Source organism: Vigna unguiculata, chromosome 3 (genome assembly GCF_037176805.1).
Source record: "Vigna unguiculata cultivar grain cowpea cultivar isolate G323 ecotype 2 chromosome 3, ASM3717680v1, whole genome shotgun sequence".
Lineage (NCBI taxonomy): Eukaryota > Viridiplantae > Streptophyta > Magnoliopsida > Fabales > Fabaceae > Vigna > Vigna unguiculata.
Window position 1 is genome coordinate 7,487,752 of NC_140794.1, and position 20,637 is coordinate 7,508,388.

General features: G+C 34.2%; 3 protein-coding genes across 4 annotated transcripts; 1 reads left to right on the plus strand and 2 right to left on the minus strand.

Annotated features, from left to right (window-relative positions):
• Positions 1–1,970: 1,970 nt before the first annotated feature.
• Positions 1,971–6,100, plus strand: LOC114178414 (YTH domain-containing protein ECT4-like). Of its 2 annotated transcripts, XM_028064291.2 has the most exons (10): positions 1,971–2,259; positions 2,654–2,730; positions 2,894–3,053; positions 3,161–3,234; positions 3,329–3,638; positions 3,726–3,925; positions 4,031–4,624; positions 4,710–4,922; positions 5,008–5,151; positions 5,232–6,100. In XM_028064291.2, the coding sequence occupies exons 1-10, from the start codon at positions 2,232–2,234 to the stop codon at positions 5,466–5,468; spliced, it is 2,037 nt and encodes a 678-aa protein (XP_027920092.1). In that variant the 5' UTR covers positions 1,971–2,231; the 3' UTR covers positions 5,469–6,100. The 2 variants fall into 2 exon arrangements, with proteins under 2 accessions (XP_027920092.1, XP_027920091.1); XM_028064290.2 differs by having other exon boundaries at positions 3,329–3,925.
• Positions 6,101–6,456: 356 nt separating this feature from the next.
• On the minus strand, positions 6,457–12,108 carry LOC114176492 (kxDL motif protein). Its single transcript, XM_028061545.2, has 3 exons — positions 11,830–12,108; positions 11,580–11,732; positions 6,457–6,732 (listed from the first exon to the last, which is right to left on the minus strand). The coding sequence occupies exons 1-3, from the start codon at positions 11,946–11,948 to the stop codon at positions 6,627–6,629; spliced, it is 378 nt and encodes a 125-aa protein (XP_027917346.1). The 5' UTR covers positions 11,949–12,108; the 3' UTR covers positions 6,457–6,626.
• A 1,560-nt stretch (positions 12,109–13,668) lies between these two features.
• On the minus strand, positions 13,669–17,232 carry LOC114178405 (mitogen-activated protein kinase kinase kinase 1-like). The gene is made up of 8 exons (XM_028064277.2): positions 16,540–17,232; positions 16,148–16,232; positions 16,003–16,065; positions 15,718–15,875; positions 15,379–15,451; positions 15,237–15,296; positions 14,980–15,090; positions 13,669–14,841 (listed from the first exon to the last, which is right to left on the minus strand). Exons 1-8 carry the CDS (start codon positions 17,130–17,132, stop codon positions 14,629–14,631), a joined length of 1,356 nt encoding a protein of 451 aa, XP_027920078.1. The 5' UTR covers positions 17,133–17,232; the 3' UTR covers positions 13,669–14,628.
• Between the last annotated feature and the right edge of the window lie 3,405 nt (positions 17,233–20,637).

Consider the following 20,637-nt stretch of genomic DNA (forward strand, 5'->3'; position numbering starts at 1 on the left):
TAATTTTTAGCTTTAATTCATAGATAACAATATAAGTTATTTAACGTTTTACCTCTATGTATTTATTTATCTTATATTAGGTATAATTTATGGATTTTTCATTAAGTGAAATTTCTATAATGAGTTTGGTGTGCTCCCTCATAATTTTTATTATTTTGTGTTTTATTTTTAATATATTTTTATGTGATAACAAATGACTGATGAACTTTTCATTGTCAGCACAGCTGGATGTCAAAGTTGACAGTGGTGCCTAATATATCCTTATTTGTTATTTGGAAGGTTACTCTCGAATTAATGATGTGAAAGATGTTATTGAAATTTAATTAAACAATAACGACAACAACGAATATCAACATTTAATTTTTAACGCATGTTTTATTAATTTTTATGAAAAAAATTAAATCAATATTTATTATTTTTAGTTCATACTCATTAAATAATCTTTATCATTTTATAAAGAAACTCTTTTATATATATAATTTATCTTTTAATTTTATCGTTTAATAAAAAACAAATTTATTGCTTCTTAAATTAAAATAACAAGTTAAATATGATTTTAGTCTCTATATTTTAACTGGAATTTGGAATTAATCTCTCCTCAAAATTTTGAACTAATCTAGTTTCCATTTCTATAAATATGTGAATTTAGTCATTTTAACCAATTTTTTGTTAAATTTATTTGATGTTTCAAACGCGTTTCATGATAACATCTGAGTTATTTACATTATTTAACACATCTCCACTATCATAAAACACGTTTGAAATATCAAATAAAATACTAAATCGACACATTTATAAAAATAAATGACTAAATTTGTCAAAATTTTTAAAAAAGAACTGCTCTTGATTTTCAGTAAAAAGACAAAAAAACATATATAAGCCTTAAATAACCATCTTATTAATTTTATTCATTAATTGATATATTTATTTTAAATTTAATCATTTTTTACAACTTAACTATATAACAAAAAATTACTTATAACAAATAAATTTATAAAAAATATTTATTTTTATAATTATGATTTTATTATTTTTTATTACTATTAAAGAAATAACTCAATTACATAACACATTTTTTCACTAATATTTATCATTTCCATAACCATTGGAATCAATAGTCATAATTTTTGAATCAGCATCAATTATAACCAGGTCAACAAGTTTCCTATCTAGTTTTTATTTTTTATTTTTTTATATATAAATAAATAGCATTAGAATGACTACATGAAAGAAGATAAATTTATACAATCTTATTATCTTACCAAATGATATTAAATTAAACGCCGATCCTATATCTTTCTTATCTTCCTCATTTTGACCGGTTACTAGTGTTGAAAACGTGGTATCTTAATATCTAAGCTACCTACAATTTAAATTCTTAATAATTTACAGTAATAGTTGTTTTATTTTATATATTGTTAAATTTAAATCCTAATCTAATAATGGAAAAAAAATTGGCAGCATTCTTAAAACTGAAAAAAGAGAGAGAGAGTATTGTATTAATTGAAACGCAGGATATGGTTATTTATGAATTATTAATTTTTATTTGCTTTTTTTTTTTCTTTTTGATAAACTCGAAATGAATTTGAACACGATATGTGGTGGAGCACATGACAGAAGGAGGCAAAGAAAAAACCGAAGAAGGGTTACCACAAGTCCAGCTGGACGAGGACATTTCTGTCATTTTCTAATTAGGGTTTCCATCTTTTGCCCAAACCCCGCATCTACAAGATTCACAAGGGGAATTTTAAAGTCACTCGTGGTCACTACCCAGCGAGCGCGACAGACCAATAATGACGCGAGAGGGAAAATAATTTAGAAAAGGGAAGTCGAATGGGGGAGCGACACGTGTGGAGAAGGGCCAATGATAGAGAGTGAATGAGATCACGGAGTGACCCGCGGGTGAGAGTGGAGAGTGCGAAAAGAGAGCGTGGTGGTGCTATTTGAATCACTGCTTTTGGAGGACCAAAACCCTCTCTCCCCAAAAACCCAAACCCTTGGCGGCTGCGAGACCCGTTGTGTGTTGTGTTGTGTTTAGTTCTCTCTCTTTTCTTCTCTTTCCCTCTCTTCTCTCTCTCTCTCTATCCTTTTCTCTCTCTCTGTTTCACTCTCTTTAGGGTTTCTCGACTCTTCGATTTTGGGGCTTAAACCCTCGATTTCGATTTGGATTTAAGGCTTCCGATTTTCGCTTCTGTGTCCCAAGGAGCACCAGATCTCGTGCTTGATTTGACATGGCTACCGTTGCTAATCCCGCGGATCGTATCCTTTTTATTTTGTGCAATTTACCTTTCGTGCTTGCTTTCTTGATCTGTTCTGTTCTGTTGAATCGCTGATTGGATCTGTTACGTTTTCGTTCCTAAACCTAATTTTTGGGCTCTGCTAAGGGTGATCTTGTAGGGTTTGGTGGTCTGCTTGCTGATTTGTGATAGTTGCGTGTTGGGGGTTTTTGTGCGGTTGAGTGTTTTAGGTGAAATCTGCTTGAATTTTTTACGTTGACTTTGTGGTTTAAATTGACTCGTCTGAGTGGTTGGGTATCGGGGTTTTGAGGTCTTTTGGATTTTTGTTGTTCGTGTGATGAGTTTTAGGTTTTATCAATGTTGAGAACTTTTATTTCGCGACAGCTTTTTGGTATTCCTTCACTGATTTGCTACAGAAGCAACTGATTTGCTGCAGAAGCTAACGCTAGAAACTCAGCCTAAGGCCTTGGAGATGCCTGAACCCACCAAGAAGGTAGAAGCATGTGTTTTTTTATGTTTGGTATATAAATTTCACGATTTGCCTCACGTGTATCAATCTTGTAACTTTTGACATGTTAAATGAGATGTTTGTAACTGTTATATGTGTTCTTTTAGTGAATTGTGTGTTTATTGAGTTGATTTGTACAATTCTGTAGGCCACTGGGAATCAGTATGGATCAGTTGATTCAGGAAATGCTGCAAATGGCCAGATCCCGTCGTACGATCGGTCTGTGACCCCAGTGTTACAAGATTTCATTGATCCTACTGTGTGTTACCTCCCAAATGGTTATCCGTCTACTGCATATTATTATGGTGGTAAGTTTATGGGTAAATACCGCAAGCGAAGATGGATTCCTTGTAACTGAGTTCTCTTAATGCTTTGCTTAAATCTCGTGCAAGCTAAATTATTTGTTTCATTACAGGTTATGACGGAACTGGTAACGAGTGGGATGATTATTCTAGATATGTGAATTCGGAAGGAGTTGAGATGACTTCGGTGAGAAATTTTACTCTACCGTTTTCCACTTTCTGCAGCCTTTTGACCCAATGCTAATGCTATTGTCTGCGCTGCTTTTTTGATTTATTGTCAGGGAGTTTATGGGGATAACGGGTCTCTAGTTTATCACCATGGGTATGGATATGCTCCCTATGGCCCCTATTCGCCAGCAGGGTCTCCAGTTCCAACCATGGGTAATGATGGTCAGTTGTACGGGCCTCAACATTATCAGTATCCTCCCTATTTTCAACCGTTAACACCAACAAGTGCGCCATTCACACCTACTCCTGCTGTCCTTCCTCAGGGTGAGGTTTCGACCTCAGTTGGTGCCGATCAAAAGACTCTCCCTGTCGAAGCAGCCAATGGAAATTCTAATGGTGTAGCAAACGGTGGCAATGCTAAAGGTAATAATTCTGTTGCTCCTGTTAAACAGGCCAATCAGAATTCATCTTATAGTTCCAAAGCTTCAAATGAAAGGGTTCCTATGCCAGGTCGTGGTCCAACTTCAGGTTATCAAGATCCAAGATTTGGTTTTGATGGAGTACGATCACCAATCCCATGGCTAGACGCCCCACTATTTTCAGATGGGCAGCCAAGGCCTGTGAGTAGCTCAGCCATCACTCCCACAATATCAGGTGGCAACAACAATGCTTCAAGGAACCAGACTTTTCGTCCTAATTCTCAATTTATGGTATGCACAATATTTTGGATTTTTTATTAGTTTGTTGTATGTGATGTACTGTTGTCTACCTAGTCTGCTATTATGGTTATTTATAAGCAAGTTTTGTTTTGACAGGGCTTGCACCATCCGAGACCAATGCCTGCCATGGGTGCCACCCATAACTTCATAAATAGGATGTATCCAAACAAGTTATATGGTCAATACGGGAGCACTGTCAGATCTGGAATGGGTTATGGAACACATGGGTATGATACCCGCACTAATGGAAGGGCTTGGTTAGCTGTTGACAGTAAGTACAAAACCAGGGGAAGAAGTGGTGGTTACTTTGGCTATGGCAATGAGAATGTAGATGGTTTGAATGAACTAAACAGAGGACCTAGGGCTAAAGGTGGTAAGAACCAGAAGGGTTTTGCACCAACTGTTCTAGCAGTGAAAGGCCAGAATTTACCAGCAACTCTAAGTACAGATGAGGAGAAAGACAAAACTAGCACTGTTCCTGACAGAGATCAATACAACAAAGCTGATTTTCCAGAGGAATATGCCGATGCCAAATTTTTTGTCATCAAGTCTTACAGCGAGGATGATATTCACAAGAGCATAAAATACAACGTGTGGGCCAGTACACAAAATGGCAACAAAAAGCTTGATGCTGCATACCAGGAGGCACAGCAGAAACCTGGTGGCTGCCCTGTATTCCTATTCTTCTCAGTAAGCATCTCTCCATATGGTGTTGATTTTTTCTATTTTCTTATATGGTAATTTTAATCTAATTTGTTGTGTTTTTATTATGCAGGTTAATACCAGTGGCCAATTCGTGGGGCTTGCTGAAATGATTGGTCCTGTTGATTTTAATAAGAGTGTTGAGTATTGGCAGCAAGACAAGTGGAATGGTTGTTTTCCTTTAAAGTGGCACATTGTTAAGGATGTACCTAACAATTTGTTGAGGCACATTACGCTGGACAACAATGAGAACAAACCTGTCACAAACAGTCGGGATACCCAAGAGGTAATTAGGTCCCGCTCATATTTAGTTGCTGTTTCTTTTAGCAGTGCCTCTTACTTTAATCTGATCCACTGTGTTTATGTTGCAGGTAATGTTGGAGCCTGGGTTGAAATTAATCAAAATCTTCAAGGAATATACCAGCAAGACATGCATTCTGGATGATTTTGGGTTTTATGAGGCCCGTCAGAAGACTATTTTGGAGAAGAAAGCAAAGCAACAATACCCAAAGCAGGCAAGTGATATTTCATGTATCCTAATTATGTGAAAGTATTAGATTGTGTGCTGATGTTTATTAATTATATGTTTATGTAGGTGTGGGAAGGGAAACCTACAGATGAGAAGGTTGAGGTAAATGGTGAAGTTACTATTCAAAAGTCTGAATCAGAGTTGCTGAAGGAGTCTAACCTTGCTGAAAAGGATGGCGAAGAGCCGAAAGTTGCCGAGAATGGATCTATTTCAAAAACTGGAGAGGCCCCAAAGGGTGCTAAACCAGTTGTTTCTGAGGGTAAGGTTGCGTTAGGCAGCAATGGGATTGCTAATGGTTGCTAAGGTCAAGTGTATGAAGAAGGCGGGTCCAATTCTCAAATATTGGTTCTTAGGAATATATGTCTCGGCTACTGGGTTCCGCCTGTTTTGATCTGTCCTGCCTTCTCTTGCAGTCTGAATATAGTGATTGGTTGCCTAGTGAAGATAAAGATCTGTATATTGAGATTGGCTGGGCGGAGTTAGTTCATAGAATTCTAGCACCAATCCCTTCTCATTGGGTTTTGTTTACAGTGGTTAGCTCCTAACAGTCTTTACTCCTAGGGTTTTTGGGTTTTTAGGGTTTCTGCTTAAGATGCTTATATCTTTTTGGTTTTTGTTCGGGCTTTTATCTTTCTCTCTTTGCCTTTTTCTCCTTTCTTTCTTTTACTTGGTTGGTGGTTTCCTGTCTTGTAAATTTAGATCTACTTTGTTGCAGAGCAGCTTTCTTTGTTTCTTTCAACAGGGGTAGAAGCAAGGTGGGAAATACTGAAATATAGTTGGTTTTTATGCTTTTTTAAGTTTTTCGTCTTAATTTAGTCTGTTTATTTTCTATCCGATGATTGACATGGGCATACTGGAGAAAGAATTATATTTGTGGACAATCTTTTATGTAATAGTGTTTTCTGTCTTGTGAAGATCACATATTGTTTACTTCATTTACATTTCCTCTTCTGCTTTGATTTCTCAATCATTTAATTCCTTCCGTAGTCTCTCTTTGAAGAAATTACGTTATTTCATCTAGAATCGAGAAGAGTCGTTGAACTATTCGCAATGAAGTTGTGCATCATTTTACGTGTTATAGGTTGCCGTTCCTTCTGTATATGAAATTGACTGAGAATTAATTTTGAAGTAGTATTTTTTACTATTGAGTTTTTCGAAGTAACTTGAGTTGAAATGAATACTTCAAGCAGATTTAATTTTTAATTTGCAATTCTTGTAGTGTTTTAGTTTCTATCATAGTGTTGTTTTTTTAAAACAATAGTACCTATTATTTACTTTTGATCCTAAAATATTTTTGATAACATTTTACTTTATTATTCGAAGCACTGTTTGAATTTGTTAGGAGCAAGAAATTAAAGAAAAGTTATTCGTTAAATTATTTTACAGGAACTAAATGCGTATTTAAAATAAATGAAGGAACAGTTCCATTGTCTATTGAGCTAATGGCGTTCATAACATTAGTTACTTGGGCATTTCAAGGTCTGGTCTCCGATCATCAATCACTTCGCCCGTTGAGTCTTCAGGAAATGCATCAGGATAAGTTGCCATAATTTTTGATTTCATACTCCTGCGAACCAAGCAGAAAAATAGGTCACCAAAAAGAGAAAATTAAAGATGTATGTGGGTGGTTGTAGCAAGCAAAAATAGAAGGTTCTTCGCTACGTTTTTACACATTTATCACATTTCTTATACTGTTGCCTAAATTTATCATCTGTTACGTTTCATTTGGCAATCTTCAAATTCGGAAACATAAAAAAATGTACTACCAATTAAGATCAGGATTACTCAACACTTGTGAGAAATCGAAATGGTGTATCTAAACACGAGACCTAATTCCATAGTTATCACCAGTTTCATGGATTTTCATGGATTCGTTTATTAGAGGATAGCCACTATCAGCTTTGGCTTGTGCCTTTCTGGCTTCACCAGATTTCCTGTCGTCTACCAATGTCATCAATACTTCTTTGTCCTTACTAAAGACTTATTATCTTCAACATTCTCAATCAACGCCCATCCTAGGTTTTGCTCCGTTGTGGAATTCTCTCTTCAATTTTGGATTGTTTAAAAAAACTCAAAGCAACTGAGTGTATGCCCAAAAGGTATGTTTTCTTTCATCATTCAGCATTCGTTATTACACAACGAAGAAAAGGTTGATGATAACCATTATAGGGAGGGAGGGAACACCAAAAAAACACCACTTTGTCTACATATGATGTCAATAAACACACAATAATAGGAATTCCATTATATTGTATGGGTGTGTATCATATGCACTGGTCTGTCTTCGTCAATGGCTGATAGATATAATTGAGTAATCTCTCTATACACACATATAATTGAGTATTTCCATCTACACCTGAGTAGACTCTGCCAATTTTGTCTAAAATCGTAACTGTTGATTGGTTTCTGAACCTACTCACCAGCTAGCTAGTCGTCAAGCCATATCAAGTCCACAAACAAGGAAGTGTTGAAAGCCAAAAATACATAACTATATGACAAAATAATGAGGAGCCAATAGCAAAGTGGTGAAACCTTTAATGCGATCACAGCAATCTTATAACAATTCAACTAAATCTATGTATTTGTGATATCATTGACATTCAAGACACTAGACTTAACAGTGAGACAGATATAGATGATAAAGGCCTTAGATGGAATATCTGTCTAAAGATTTTGATACAGAAGAAAAGTGTACCACATGCACATATAAAAGAAATTTCCCAAAGGCTTAAGTTGTTTGGTAGAACACAACACAGAAAGGACTTCATATCCGACATGCGCTCCTTCACAATGAATTTGAACTTGGCATACATGAATCACTAGTTCAATATATAAAACAAAATCATCCACCTGCCTCTTCCTCCCTTCTCTCAACTATCATCTCCAAATTGGGAATCTTTACACGTAGATAGTCAAAATGGTTGGAGAAAAAAAATTTAAGCTATATTCATACACTAATACGGCAATAATCTTCAACAAAGCCAATATCTTATTCCTAGAAGATAGAGATTATCTAAATCACTAACATTTAAAGATTAGTTCAAGACAAAAATAATTCAAATATTAATAACTTAATATTCTCCCTAAGACTGAATAGCAACTTATTCAGTTTTCAATTGGGCCAACACATAGTCCTAATGAACCTCAAAGCATTACAAGGAAATCATGCTATACTGGGTATGTCATTATATCCACAAATTGTTCGTGAACTAACTTACAAACCTTGTGAAAGAGCATCTATGTATGGGCATGAAAAACATGATTCTTTGAGAGCTAAGAATCAGTGTCACAGAAAATTGTTGTGCCACCACCTTCATGCACATGAATTGACAGGTGCAAGAAACTGCAGGAACATATTCAACTGCAATGGAAAACAGAGTGGCTAACAGCATCTTTGTCCAAAAAAAGGAACATAAGTCTCATATAGTATAAAACTGCTCAGTAATCAATCCCCTTGATTCCTTAATAGACATCACATAATTGAACCTAAGCATCATAGATCTCAATATTTTCTCAATGACTACAACATTGTTTACCTTCGCCTTACTGAGTGGTAGCTTGTCAACAATGGCAAGGGTGTGTTAAAATATTATTGACAAAGTTTCCTTCGGGATCTCTAACTCCCCCTTAAGTGTCAGGCATTAGGCTTGATAGATAAAGAAGAAAAACCTTGCAGACAACGATGATTGATAATAGGATCATGCAAAATTTCCATTACTGATAGAAAAAAGCCTAAGACATGTAATTTATGAAGGTTTGATACTATTTGCTTACATAAAAAAAACATCTCAAAAAATAGGCACTGTTGAAGACTGATTTTTTTGGACGAACTTGAAAAAGCTCTCCCCAAAAAGTTTATTACCCTACAAACTCGAGCCTCCCACTTAAGTGATTTTCTAATATCTCTACTATTTAGAATTTTCTTCCCTTCACGTCACCCTCCTTCGAGGAGCCTCAGCTTTCCGTTACATCTTTGTTCAAAATGGTCTCTAGATTTCATCATTACTTGGAAGACATAATCTTTTGCCTTCATATCTTTCGGTCTTGCATTCTCAATGGCTTTCTTTTCTGCTTAACTATTTTGAACTCCTTTTCCCTTCATATCTTTGAGTCTTGGAATCACTAGTGGCTCAAAATACATTCTTAATCATGGGAAATAGCAGAAGAATATTACGTCCAAAGATAACGAGAAGGACAAGCACAGGACGAGGATTGTCAACATTATTTCCTGTCATTTCTCCACCCAATCCCACCATATAAAGCACCCAAAAACCAGCATCCAATTCCACCCTTCAGTACACTTCCTAATTAACACCTACTTTCCCAGGTAGCCTAGACACATGTACAATCATGAAAAAATCCAGCCCAACAGTGTGTTGTTTGGATTTTTTTGTCAGCTTATATTCTTGGTATGACGAATGACACAGCTCCTATTATCTATAGGAGCAAAGAGCCTGTCCTTCCCTTTTGAATTATATACCGGCCAACTTTGCAATTGAAGTTGTGGGTTCCTTCTTGTCTTACGGAAGTCCTGGCTTTTTTTCTCAAAAAGAGTCTCAAAACGCTCAAAAAATTATAAAGAATAATGCTGACAAACAAAAGGAGATTTGATGCGGAATATTGAAAACAAAAGAATTAATACAATCAATAGAGGAGTTTTGATATTTGTTAATAACAAATACAATGATACGAAAATAAATAAATATGTTCTTAATAATAAGTAGTATATAATCTAGATATGCTTGATTATATAAGATAAATTATTATCCTCTCCTTCAATCTAGAGCATGTAAATTGTATGTGTCTAGCTTGTGGCAAATATAATCGACCTTAGTTTTTTAGAGACGGTGAATATGTCATCTAAGTGTTCACTAGAGTTGACAAATATAGTGGTGATGCCTTCGTACTCTAGTTTTTCACTTATAAACAATGACAACCCAACTCAATATGTTTGGTTGTCTCATGAAGGTCACGATAAGATGCAAGTGTAGTGTTGTTTGATTGTCACATCCAAGCATTTGGGATGTTTTATCAAATTTGAGCACTTTAAGTAGTTGTTGTAGAGATATAAGTTGACAAGTGACTAATGTCTATCCTATAATTTGGTTTTGAACTTGATCTTGCTTACTTTTTTATGATATTAAATCACACCTTCAACAAGAACACAGTATCCAACTTCTCATGATGTGGTTGCAACTTTACACACCCAATGACCAAGAACAATATTGACATGAAATCTTGATGGGGATCAAGCAGTAATCATTCGGCCGGAAGAAAGGATTGTCCAAGAAGCAGTCACAAAGCCCAAAGAGTGGATTGTTTACAAAAGAAAAGGGAAAAATGAGCTGGCAAAAAAATTAGTTATAAAGAGAGAGAATAGAATCCCTTTTATTAAGGAGTACAAGAGTATGGGGAAGGGGGAGGATTGACGTATTATGGTTGGACCGAGTAGTTGTTAAGCTACTCTGTAAGGAGCTGTTGCTCTCTCGGGTGTTGCTCTAGAGTATTAGAATGAAGTATCATTTCTAGTGCATGTTCTTCTTTTTGCCCATTTCAGCAATAAATAATACTAAAAAAAATCATGACTTCCTCTACATAAGAGGAGAAGGAACCCACAACTTTAATTGCAAAGTTGGCCTGTATATCAGGAAGGAGGAGTTCTTCTGTAAATCACATAAATGTAGCAAAATGCCATTGAGCATATTCAGCCAAGGCAAAAACTGACCCTATGAAGAGGGCTTATGGTGAACCGTGGCCTTTAAATACTATTTCAACCTCCTTAAAACCTCAGTTCGTCCACCCAACTAAGTATGGTAGGCAGAATTCATACCCATCAATTCACGCCAGAAATGGCTGATAAAAGCTGGATAAAAGTCGGACAAAATACTCTTACTCAGTCAGTCACTTGTTGTGAGGCGGTGAAATGACAACATATCCAAATGAGCAACAAGTGATCCACCGTCCTTGGGATGACTATTAGTCCTATAACCCTCCTCTCAATGATTGGTAGTGGCTGTAAAAGGCGTCCACGTTTAATGGCGACTTGACATAGAGGGCATTTCATGCATAGAGCCGCCCTCATATTTGGCACTCATGTAACAATTCATTCATGAGAACTGGGTTCTGAAAGAAGGCCTCACATTTCGAATATGTCCTAAATATGTTAGGACATGTACACAAAAAATTAAAAATTAGTCATTAAGTGAAAGAATCTCACAACTAAAGTACCAAACTAAGCATTTAATTCTACTTGTACAAAACCACCTCGTTCTTCTAGAACTCGAACCCTCGAATGTCCAAACAACAAGTGGATGCGAAAACAGGAAATAGATGATGAAGCAGTAAATACCAAACAATTTTGAAAGGCGAGGCAGTAATAGCAACAGAAAAAAAACACTATGACAAAAAAATCACCTGAGTTTCTGAAAAATATAATCAAGATCAGACTTGACAGATTTCAATACGCGCGTGTGTCTAGCAATGTCACCGGAAATCTCAGCAATGCAGTTTTGAGAGAAATCGTTGAAGTGCGACAACACCGCATTGCTGTCCTGCAACCTTCCCAATCTGAAACACGCTTCAATCACTCGATCAATCAAATTAACGAACACACATATACACACAATATTATTGCATAACAGCGAAACTGGATTTCGATACGCACATGGTGTGTTGCATGTGGCTAAGCGAGTGAAGATCACCGGAATTAACCAGGGTTTTGAATTCGCGCGAAATCTCTTCAGAACTCCATTTCCGAGACTCCGATTCCTTCTCTGACGACATTTTCTACCACCAGAACTGCATTTGGTCTCTAACTTCTTCCATGTTTTTCTTATCAATGCCAAAAACGCATCGTTTTGACAAGCCTAATTAGTATATGACCAAATTGGGCCCACGGGCTTCTGGATCTGGATCTCAATAAGTGATTTTCAAATTATATGTTTAAGAAATTTTCTGAACAAGTTTAGTTTTTGAAGGAAACGTTTCAGAATTCAGAAAACATAATGGGTGGTAGTTGGTGTTTGTTTAATGCTTGTTTGAATTAACTTGAGTGGACAAAATATTAAGTGGACAAAATTTGAAGCTCACCCTGATTCTTCCCAATTTAATAGTTATTATGGGACAGATCCTCTTTTCTCAAAATTTTAAGTGGAAAAAATTTTAAGCGGACAAAATTTATTTCTATGTACCATAAGTTCAGACATTCCTTTCATTTATTTCCTTTCCGCCTTTTCCTTATTCTTAAAAATATTTTTATGATTTTAATTTTTTTTTTCTTCAAGTAATGTTTTTGTTAAAAACAACTCTTAAATGAATCTAATAAAATATTATTTCTTTAAATCAACATGTTTATTGTAGCAGTTCATAATTCTGTTATTAAAGTCAAATTCTTATTATAAATTTTGAAAGAGAAAAAATTTAAAAAAATTAAAAATTAAAATTAAGAGAAGAGAAAATTAAAACAAATTTGAAAATTACGTTGAAGTCCTGATAATTATTAGAAGACGAATTCTTATTATACCATAAATTATAATAGTATATATATATATATATATATATATATATATATATTGTAATGAAGACAAACAAGAAAGAGGAAGTGTGATGAAAATTTATATGCTAGAAGTTTTGTATTAGGATTGACATAAAAGAATGTTTGAGGTAATTGCATTCTGATAGAACTTGAAAACCTTGATTAAGCTATGTACAAAAACCCTGTGTTGTTCTAAGTGAAGAGAAAGTCCAAAAACTGAATACACTAAAAACTACTAGCTCCTTTGTTAGGTTACTACTTCCATTTCTTAGCTATTCAGAGCTGTCAAGGGAGTATGCCTTGACAAAAAAAATTTTGAGTTATATTCAATATGAATGCATGAAAACTACTAAAATAACTGGTAATGCAGGTGAAATATGAAGAAACAGAAAACAACATTACAAACTTAGAATCACTGCTCAAACCAGTGTTACGTGACAGCACTTTTGACAGCAAAATTGAATCACCTAATCTACTATGCAGCACTTGTTAAATTGAACATAAGATGATGCAAACATGTATATATTGATCCTAATTGACTACCGGAACAATGAATTAAACTAAAACTACACTAGAATTGAATATTCTATTCCTAACCTAGACTAGAAAACTAAAATAACTACCTAAACTACCAAAACCACAAAATATGAATTGAAACTGAAAATTAATGTCTGGAACATGTTTCTAAGTATGAAAACAATTAAAGAAAAGTAGATTTGGTGCAAAACAGATCAGGGGACTAAAAATCACTGGTTGAGTTCCTTAAAAGTAAATTTGACTCTAGACCAGAAACCAGAGTTTCAATCGTGTTCACTTTCTAGCTTTACATGCTAAGGCTCATCTACGAAGTCCTTAGCGCATTGATGGTCACTTTGTACTCACTAAACTTAGTATGAATCCATAACTAAGTTTTGGAAAGAGGAGAAGAATCAAATAGCAGTGCATTAAAGCCAGAATTGTAAAAGCAGATGACAGTAAAAACAAGATTGAATTGATCTAACGAAATTTGGTTACAAACACTGCAGCTCTTGATCACCTAACTAGCTTTGTAGTCAAGGCCTTCAAATGCTCCAGCAAAATAAGAAAATTCTGAAGAACCAAAGCCACCCAGCTCACTTTGTAGTCAAGGTTGCCTTGAACTTCAGAGAAAACTAACCCAAGAAAGCTATAAACTTGTGTGAACTGAATTTTCAGAATTGCCAAAAAACTCTTTTAAGTTTTCTGATTCAAGTCTTTTATAGTCTAGCCTATAGATAAACCTACAAACTGCCAAAACAGCCCATAACCAGTCACCTTGACTGCCAATTACAAGTCAGCTTCATGTGCAATATGTTCCAGCCAGTTCAAATGCCTTTCCAGGTTCTCAAGTGTCCAGTCATCCAGGTCAACTTCAAGTCTTGTTACAGGTTTCATTCCAGCTCTTTAAATCCGTCGGAAGCAGATTCTTTGACTTATTGGAGGAAAAAGTCACGTAACTTTAGTTCACTTTTATTTGTTTAGGCATGAAAATGAACTAAAGTTACGTAACTTTTCTCTCTAAAAAGTAAATAAATCCGCTTCCAAATCTGTCCAGTGAACTTCCTCACAACCGCTAGCAGGTTGCAGCACAGGTCTATCAAGTTCCAGGCACTTGGCAGCTGATTAAAGCTTCTTTATAAGCCTCTCATGTACAACACTAAAATCACCAGCTGTTCACATTCAAACGCAGCTTCAGTCAACTTCTCCGCTTATCACAGCTAGAGCTTTGACACATGGAGGTCCAGCAAGTCACTCTAAGATGATTCTCACATCACGTTCACAGCTTCTTCAGTTTGTGCTCAACTGGATTGGTTCATCAATGTACACTAATTCACAACACCAAAGTTACCAAGTGGACTTCCTCTCAAGTGAACTGCACACACACATAACTCAGATACTATTGAGAATCTCTTAGGACAGTAAAAGATTGATACTTGGAGAAACAGGACTTATGGGAGACAGAAGTGGTCTCTTTACAAATGGATGGTCTAATAGCCGGGCAGCAGTTGGCCGTTTGTTAGGGTTAACTTGTAAGCATTTAAGAATAAAATCTCGGGCATCTGTTGACAAAGATTCCGGAACAGGTGGGGGTTGACCACTGCCAATTCGGAATATCGCTTGCATCTATCGTAACAAATGAAAACAAAAAGCTACTTATTTAGCATCATTTATCTAATTTCAAAGGGCCACAGAGAAAAATCAGTCTCAGTAATAAATGAATGTGGAAAAATATAGTAAAAACTGTGAAATGTTAAGACATACTCCTTCCAAATGAGAATAAGGAGGTTGCCGCGTCAACATCTCTAACACTGTACATCCTAAGCTCCATATATCAGCTGCTAACCCATATCCACGGTTCCTCAAGTTAACAACCTATGATCCAACAATTCAAACTCATTCTAAGCACATCATGAAATTACAAATACTGAAAATGGTGATTCTGCAGTCTGATATAGAAAAACTCAGTGAAGCAAGTGAGAAATTATTGTGAATTCTAAACTGAATAAGGAATTACAAACCTCGGGGGCCATCCAGTAGGGAGAGCCTTTACTTGATTTAACATCATTCAGCTTGGTTGCCTACAAAGGAAGAAAGTTAGCATTGGAATTTGCTGTGATAAGATGCTGACTCAAGAAAGTTTATTTTGTCCAAGAAATGTACCTTCGCCAATCCAAAATCTGCAAGCTTGACGGAGCCATTTGCATCAACCAATATATTGGCACACTTGATGTCCCTTCAAATTTAAAATTTTCGATGAAGTAAAGTTAGAATGTAGAAGTCGATGTAAATTTGAGATACTTCGGTCATCAACTTCCAACCACTGCACCCAACTTTGACTACTTAGTGATTTCAATGGTCATATAAAGTGGAAATGGCTCAAAATAGATTCTTGAGGATACCAGAAAGAAGAAATGAAAATCCAAAATGCCTAAGAAAGATTGCACTTATTATGGTTACAATCATTGCATTGAATCAAGATAGAAATTTTACTCGTGTTACCTGTGAACCACATTACGATCATGAAGATACTTCAAGCCACTCAAAATCTGTCTTGTGTATGAAGATACTTGAGAGTCCCCTAGTCGATACTTTTGATAGAGACTTGCCAATGATCCTTTTGTTACAAGTTCGAGGAAGATATACAGCTTGTCATTGTCCTGAGAAATAGTAAGACGTAAATACAGATAACAAAAATAATTCAAGGAGCATCACCAAAACCGGATAACGAAACATAAGGAAGATGCAGTTTTCAGAGCACACACACATTCTAAGAAAGCAGCATACCTTGTCAGTACCAAGATATCGAACTATGTTGTCGTGTCGGAACTGACTCAAAAGAGAGATTTCCTGGAAGAACAAAAATAGTTATGTATTATCAAATGCTTATGTATAAGATGGATCAAACAAATGAGGAATATGTGCCTCTCACCTGCTGAAGCTGGAAAATGCTCTGTTTTCCCTGGCTGCCGTCATCCAATAAAGACACTTCCTTTACAGCAAAAAAGTTCCCATCGCTGCAAGGAAAAGAAAATGTATGTGCTACATCAGCGACAAGCACATTATAAAAATTGTGAAATTTAATATCAACAAGATAAATAAATACCAATGTATTTATTATAGTATTTAGTATTATTATCAAACTAGTTATAATTCGTTGATGTTCTCCTTTTTTCAAAACAAGTGTGTGAGTGTGACACAGAAAACATGTCAAATAGTTGGTGTACGAATTTGCAATATTTATTTTGATAATCTCTATGCATGGGAAGCTCAAGAAAGGAAGAAAAAAAGAGAATGAAGAGCAGTGTAGTGTAGTGTACTGACTCCGTGAAGCCTTCATAAACAGTTCCAAAAGAGCCCTTTCCCAAGATCTCGCCTTTCTGCCACGACCCGAAATATCCGGTTGCATTCAGCGACAAGTTTTGAACATCAAAGGTCTCATTCCCGACCAAAGCAGAAACCTTTTCAATTTCAGCTTCAACACCAACATCACTGTCTTCATCACGTGACACGGAATCAGAATCCGTTGGTTGTTGGGTGGTCCAAGATGAGGTAACCTGCGTGGGTTCCAAAATGGGAGGCCTAACGCCATTTATTCCCCCCTCTCTCTGCTTTTTATTTTGTGGCGGCGGTTCGTGTTGAAGGTTCACGGTGCTGCGGGCCTTCTGGGCCTGGGCTTCTTTCCAAGCCGCCGCTGGGATGGCAAAGTCCTCGGGCCCGGACAGACCCAAGCTCCGAAATATCCGGTCGAATTCGCCGTCAATTCCTTCCACTCGGAAACTCCTTTCATCCAAACTACCTATGTCTATGTCCGTGTCGGTGTCTGTGTCTTCATCCTCCTTCAACCGGTAATCGATGTTCTTCATGGCGTTCCGCCGCTCAAGGCGCGGCTTCAACGGCTTCCGGTGACCTTCCATAATGTTCTGAGACGCACACGCGCACAACGCCACTGACTCTTTCTCTTCCAATCCAAAACATAATATTAGCCAAAGACGGCACTGCACACAACGCAATACAACACATTTATAGTCTTTATTCCTTATTTTAATACTGTTTGCACAATCATTGTACTTTTTGTAACATAAGGAAACCTTTCACGCCACGTGGCAGTTGGTGCAATGTCTTTCTTTTTTCTAACCTCCAAACGTATAAAACATAAAAAAAAACATGTTTATGTTTATCTTTATCTAAAGTTTAAATCAAAATTATTAATTAAATTATAAGAATGTATTTAACTTCTATTTCATTTTTCATTCTTCTGTTTAATTTTTCTTTTCCACGTAGTACGGCATAATTCTTTATCGATAATTAAAGAATTATATCCTTTGAAACATTATTAAATCATTCAATTGACATTAACATACATAAGTCCTATGTTTTAAGTCTTACGTATTCATTTTGATATTAAACGAATTTATTCCTGTCTCTAAAACTGTAATGAATAAACTAAAACCTGTCATTTTTAAGTGTATAAATTAAATTAAAATGATATATAGTTATCGAATCAATTAAGTAAGGAACGAATTCGATATATTTTAATAAATGCTCGTCTGTATTTTCCATTTTACACTATTTTAAATTTAATCCGTTGTATTGTTTTTTATTTGTTTATGTTGTTTTCATTTTATTTTATTTTGGAGGATTGAAGTGTAAAACATAGAGTATTGTTTGCAATTTATTATGTATTAGCCCGGACTCCAGTTTATAAGTTTTAAAAATCTAATTAAAATTTAGTCTATATCAAAAGAATTGGATTTAGGTTTAAAATTGAATTCAAACTTTTAGATTTAAACCCATACAAAATTAAATTATTTTTTTCGACAATATAACTTTAGATTTAGTTTGAATCCAATTCTAACTATTTAAATATAAATTGAATTTAAATTAGATTTTTAAAATTTAATCTGTATTAACCTCTATTTATATAACATGGATGATTTGGTTAACGAGTTAAGAGGTAATAAATGAATTAATAGGATAAACCAACCTGAATAAAAGAGAAAGTAAATAAGAAATTGAGTTTATTATGGTTAGATAAAGTAAAAATGTTAGAAATTAATATTAATGTATTTGATAATAAATTTCAATAAAATAAATATTGAAAATTATCTTTCTCCTTTTACTCGTAACAAGTTCAGGTAAATTGTTCTTGCAATACTTTTGTAAAAACAAGTTCATTCATAGGGGCGGAGAAAGTTCCTAATCTTATTGTTGGATTTACTACATTTAATGTGTTTATTAGTGTTATTAATGATTATGAAAAAATAAGTTATTTCGTATCCTTGATTTATGTGAAAAATAAAGATGACTCATTATGTGAACTTGTTTTACTTTTATATAATATAATAAATGACTCATGATGTGAACTCATTTTACTTTTATATAATATAATAAATGATAAAATTAAAATATTACACAGACACCCACCTAAATATCTTCTAAAACCAAAATTATTTGACCATTATTTTCGTGGCGGCCAACACAAAATCTAAAGAATAGTTTCAATGTTATCAATTTCATAACCAATTTATTTGTCAATGTCAACTTTTATTGCTCGTACCCAATGTCAAAATATAGTTAACCCGTTATTTAAATAGATAAATAAATATTATTCACTTCTTTTTCATATGTCCTATTATTTCATATTTTCGACCCCGATTAAAAAAAAGAAAAAACAAATTTTTAAATACATCTAAATGCTATAATAATAATATTATTATTATTATTATTATTGCTACACGAAGCCCACGCAGGCTTTGAATTGAATGGTTCTTATGCATCATAACACACCCAAATTTTGAATGTTATACCACTTATTATTTTAAACACCAAGAGATTTGCAACATTAAAAGTTAACAAATGTGTTGTATTCAAAATCAAATTTTCTCACCCTCATTCCAAGGATGAGAACACAAAATAAAGTTTATAACATTCAATAAAAGATTATTATATGTTTCCGTAATCAAATCTTCCTCAAGGGTTTAGCCAAAGCGGTGTTTACGAGTATGAGAGTGTTTTACGTCTTTGTGTTATTAGGTACATGTTTTTATGTTTGTTTTCCAAATCAAATATGTATGTTTAATGAAACTTTAAGAAATTATTATTCTATCAAATTACTCGTTTTGTTATCATGTTAAAGGAGTAGTAGTAAGTAAGTTGTAAGATGAAAAAAAGTTAGAGACAAAAGCACCATCAAAATGGTGTATTTTGAACTTCAAAATTGTATAATTTAAAATATATATATATATATATATATATATATATATATATATATATATATATATATTAAAGTTGTGTTTGTTTAGCACGATTTTATAGTATTGTGAGATAAATTAAAGTTATGTCAACTTAGTATAATTTTATTTTATTATATTTTTTTAAATTTTAATTAGAGTTGAATTAAACTCATATAACTTTAAAATTAAATTATTTTAGTAATTTTAGAGTAAAAATTACATAATTTTGAAGATTTTGTCACCATAAAACTAAGAATCCAAACTAGTTAGAATATAAATGTTACCTACTTAGACCATAAAAGTAAAATGATGTAAAAGAGTGAGAAATTATGTGTATAAATTATGAAAGCAAATTAATCTAATTACCGAAAATAATGGTCCACTCTAAATAATTTTAATAAGTATTTCAAGGTAACATTAAATTCTAAAGATTTGTAAGTGTTTTTTTTTTTCATGTGTGTACAAGTATTTGAAATAACTTGTGAAAACCATGTTTAGAGTTTTTTTCACAACACAGGTAACTTACAAATGACGTTTAAAAATAATATTTGACGATAAAAGTTTAACCACATTTTTTTCTAAAAAAAGTTATACAAAATGCTTATAGATAAATTATTCATGTAAGAAGTAATACTCAAAGAGCGTTTAGTTAAGTTGATTATTACAGTGATTTTCGTGTCAAACAAAGGTTATATTTATCCAAACTTTTTTTTTTTTCCACTTAAAAACTGCTTCAAAGTATATATTCAAAACAATAAAAAGTATATTAGATTTTGTTTGGTATTGCTTTATTTTAAAACTAACTTTAAACTAAATTTTGTTGTTTTCTTTTAAATTGTCTCTAACTAATTATTTCTCTCAATGAAAGATATACATCTAGGAGAAAATTTAATGAACATAAATTAGTCATTTTTTGATATAAATAAGAAACCTTGATTCGAGGTCAAGGAACCTCCTACAGAAAAATGGCAGAGAATAGATGAAAACTTTCTTATTATTATTTCATTCATTCCTTCATAGCATTTATAAAACAAAATCAAGGAATAACAAACTCATAACAAATACACTCAAATACTGACACGTAATATATCAATATTCCCTCACTCACTCCCTACGTATCAAAGTTTGTAATCCACTAAATATTTTGGCATCCTGCGAATCCTGGTTGACGTCATTGGGTCAGCTG

Bases quoted from the DNA above. Each gene is read 5' to 3' on its own strand.
- LOC114178414 (XM_028064290.2), top strand. From the start codon at position 2,232: ATGGCTACCGTTGCTAATCCCGCGGATC. The intron at 2,260-2,653 runs GTATCCTTTTTA...GATTTGCTACAG, and splicing joins CGTTGCTAATCCCGCGGATC to AAGCAACTGATTTGCTGCAG. The intron at 4,625-4,709 runs GTAAGCATCTCT...TTTATTATGCAG, and splicing joins CTGTATTCCTATTCTTCTCA to GTTAATACCAGTGGCCAATT.
- LOC114178405 (XM_028064277.2), bottom strand. From the start codon at position 17,132: ATGGAAGGTCACCGGAAGCCGTTGAAGCCGCGCCTTGAGCGGCGGAAC. The intron at 16,066-16,147 runs GTGAGAGGCACA...TTGTTCTTCCAG, and splicing joins GCATTTTCCAGCTTCAGCAG to GAAATCTCTCTTTTGAGTCA. The intron at 14,842-14,979 runs GTATGTCTTAAC...TTGTTACGATAG, and splicing joins CTTATTCTCATTTGGAAGGA to ATGCAAGCGATATTCCGAAT.
- LOC114176492 (XM_028061545.2), bottom strand. From the start codon at position 11,948: ATGTCGTCAGAGAAGGAATCGGAGTCTCGGAAATGGAGTTCTGAAGAG. The intron at 11,733-11,829 runs GTGCGTATCGAA...AGCGTGTTTCAG, and splicing joins AGCCACATGCAACACACCAT to ATTGGGAAGGTTGCAGGACA. The intron at 6,733-11,579 runs GTGATTTTTTTG...CTTGGTTCGCAG, and splicing joins TATATTTTTCAGAAACTCAG to GAGTATGAAATCAAAAATTA.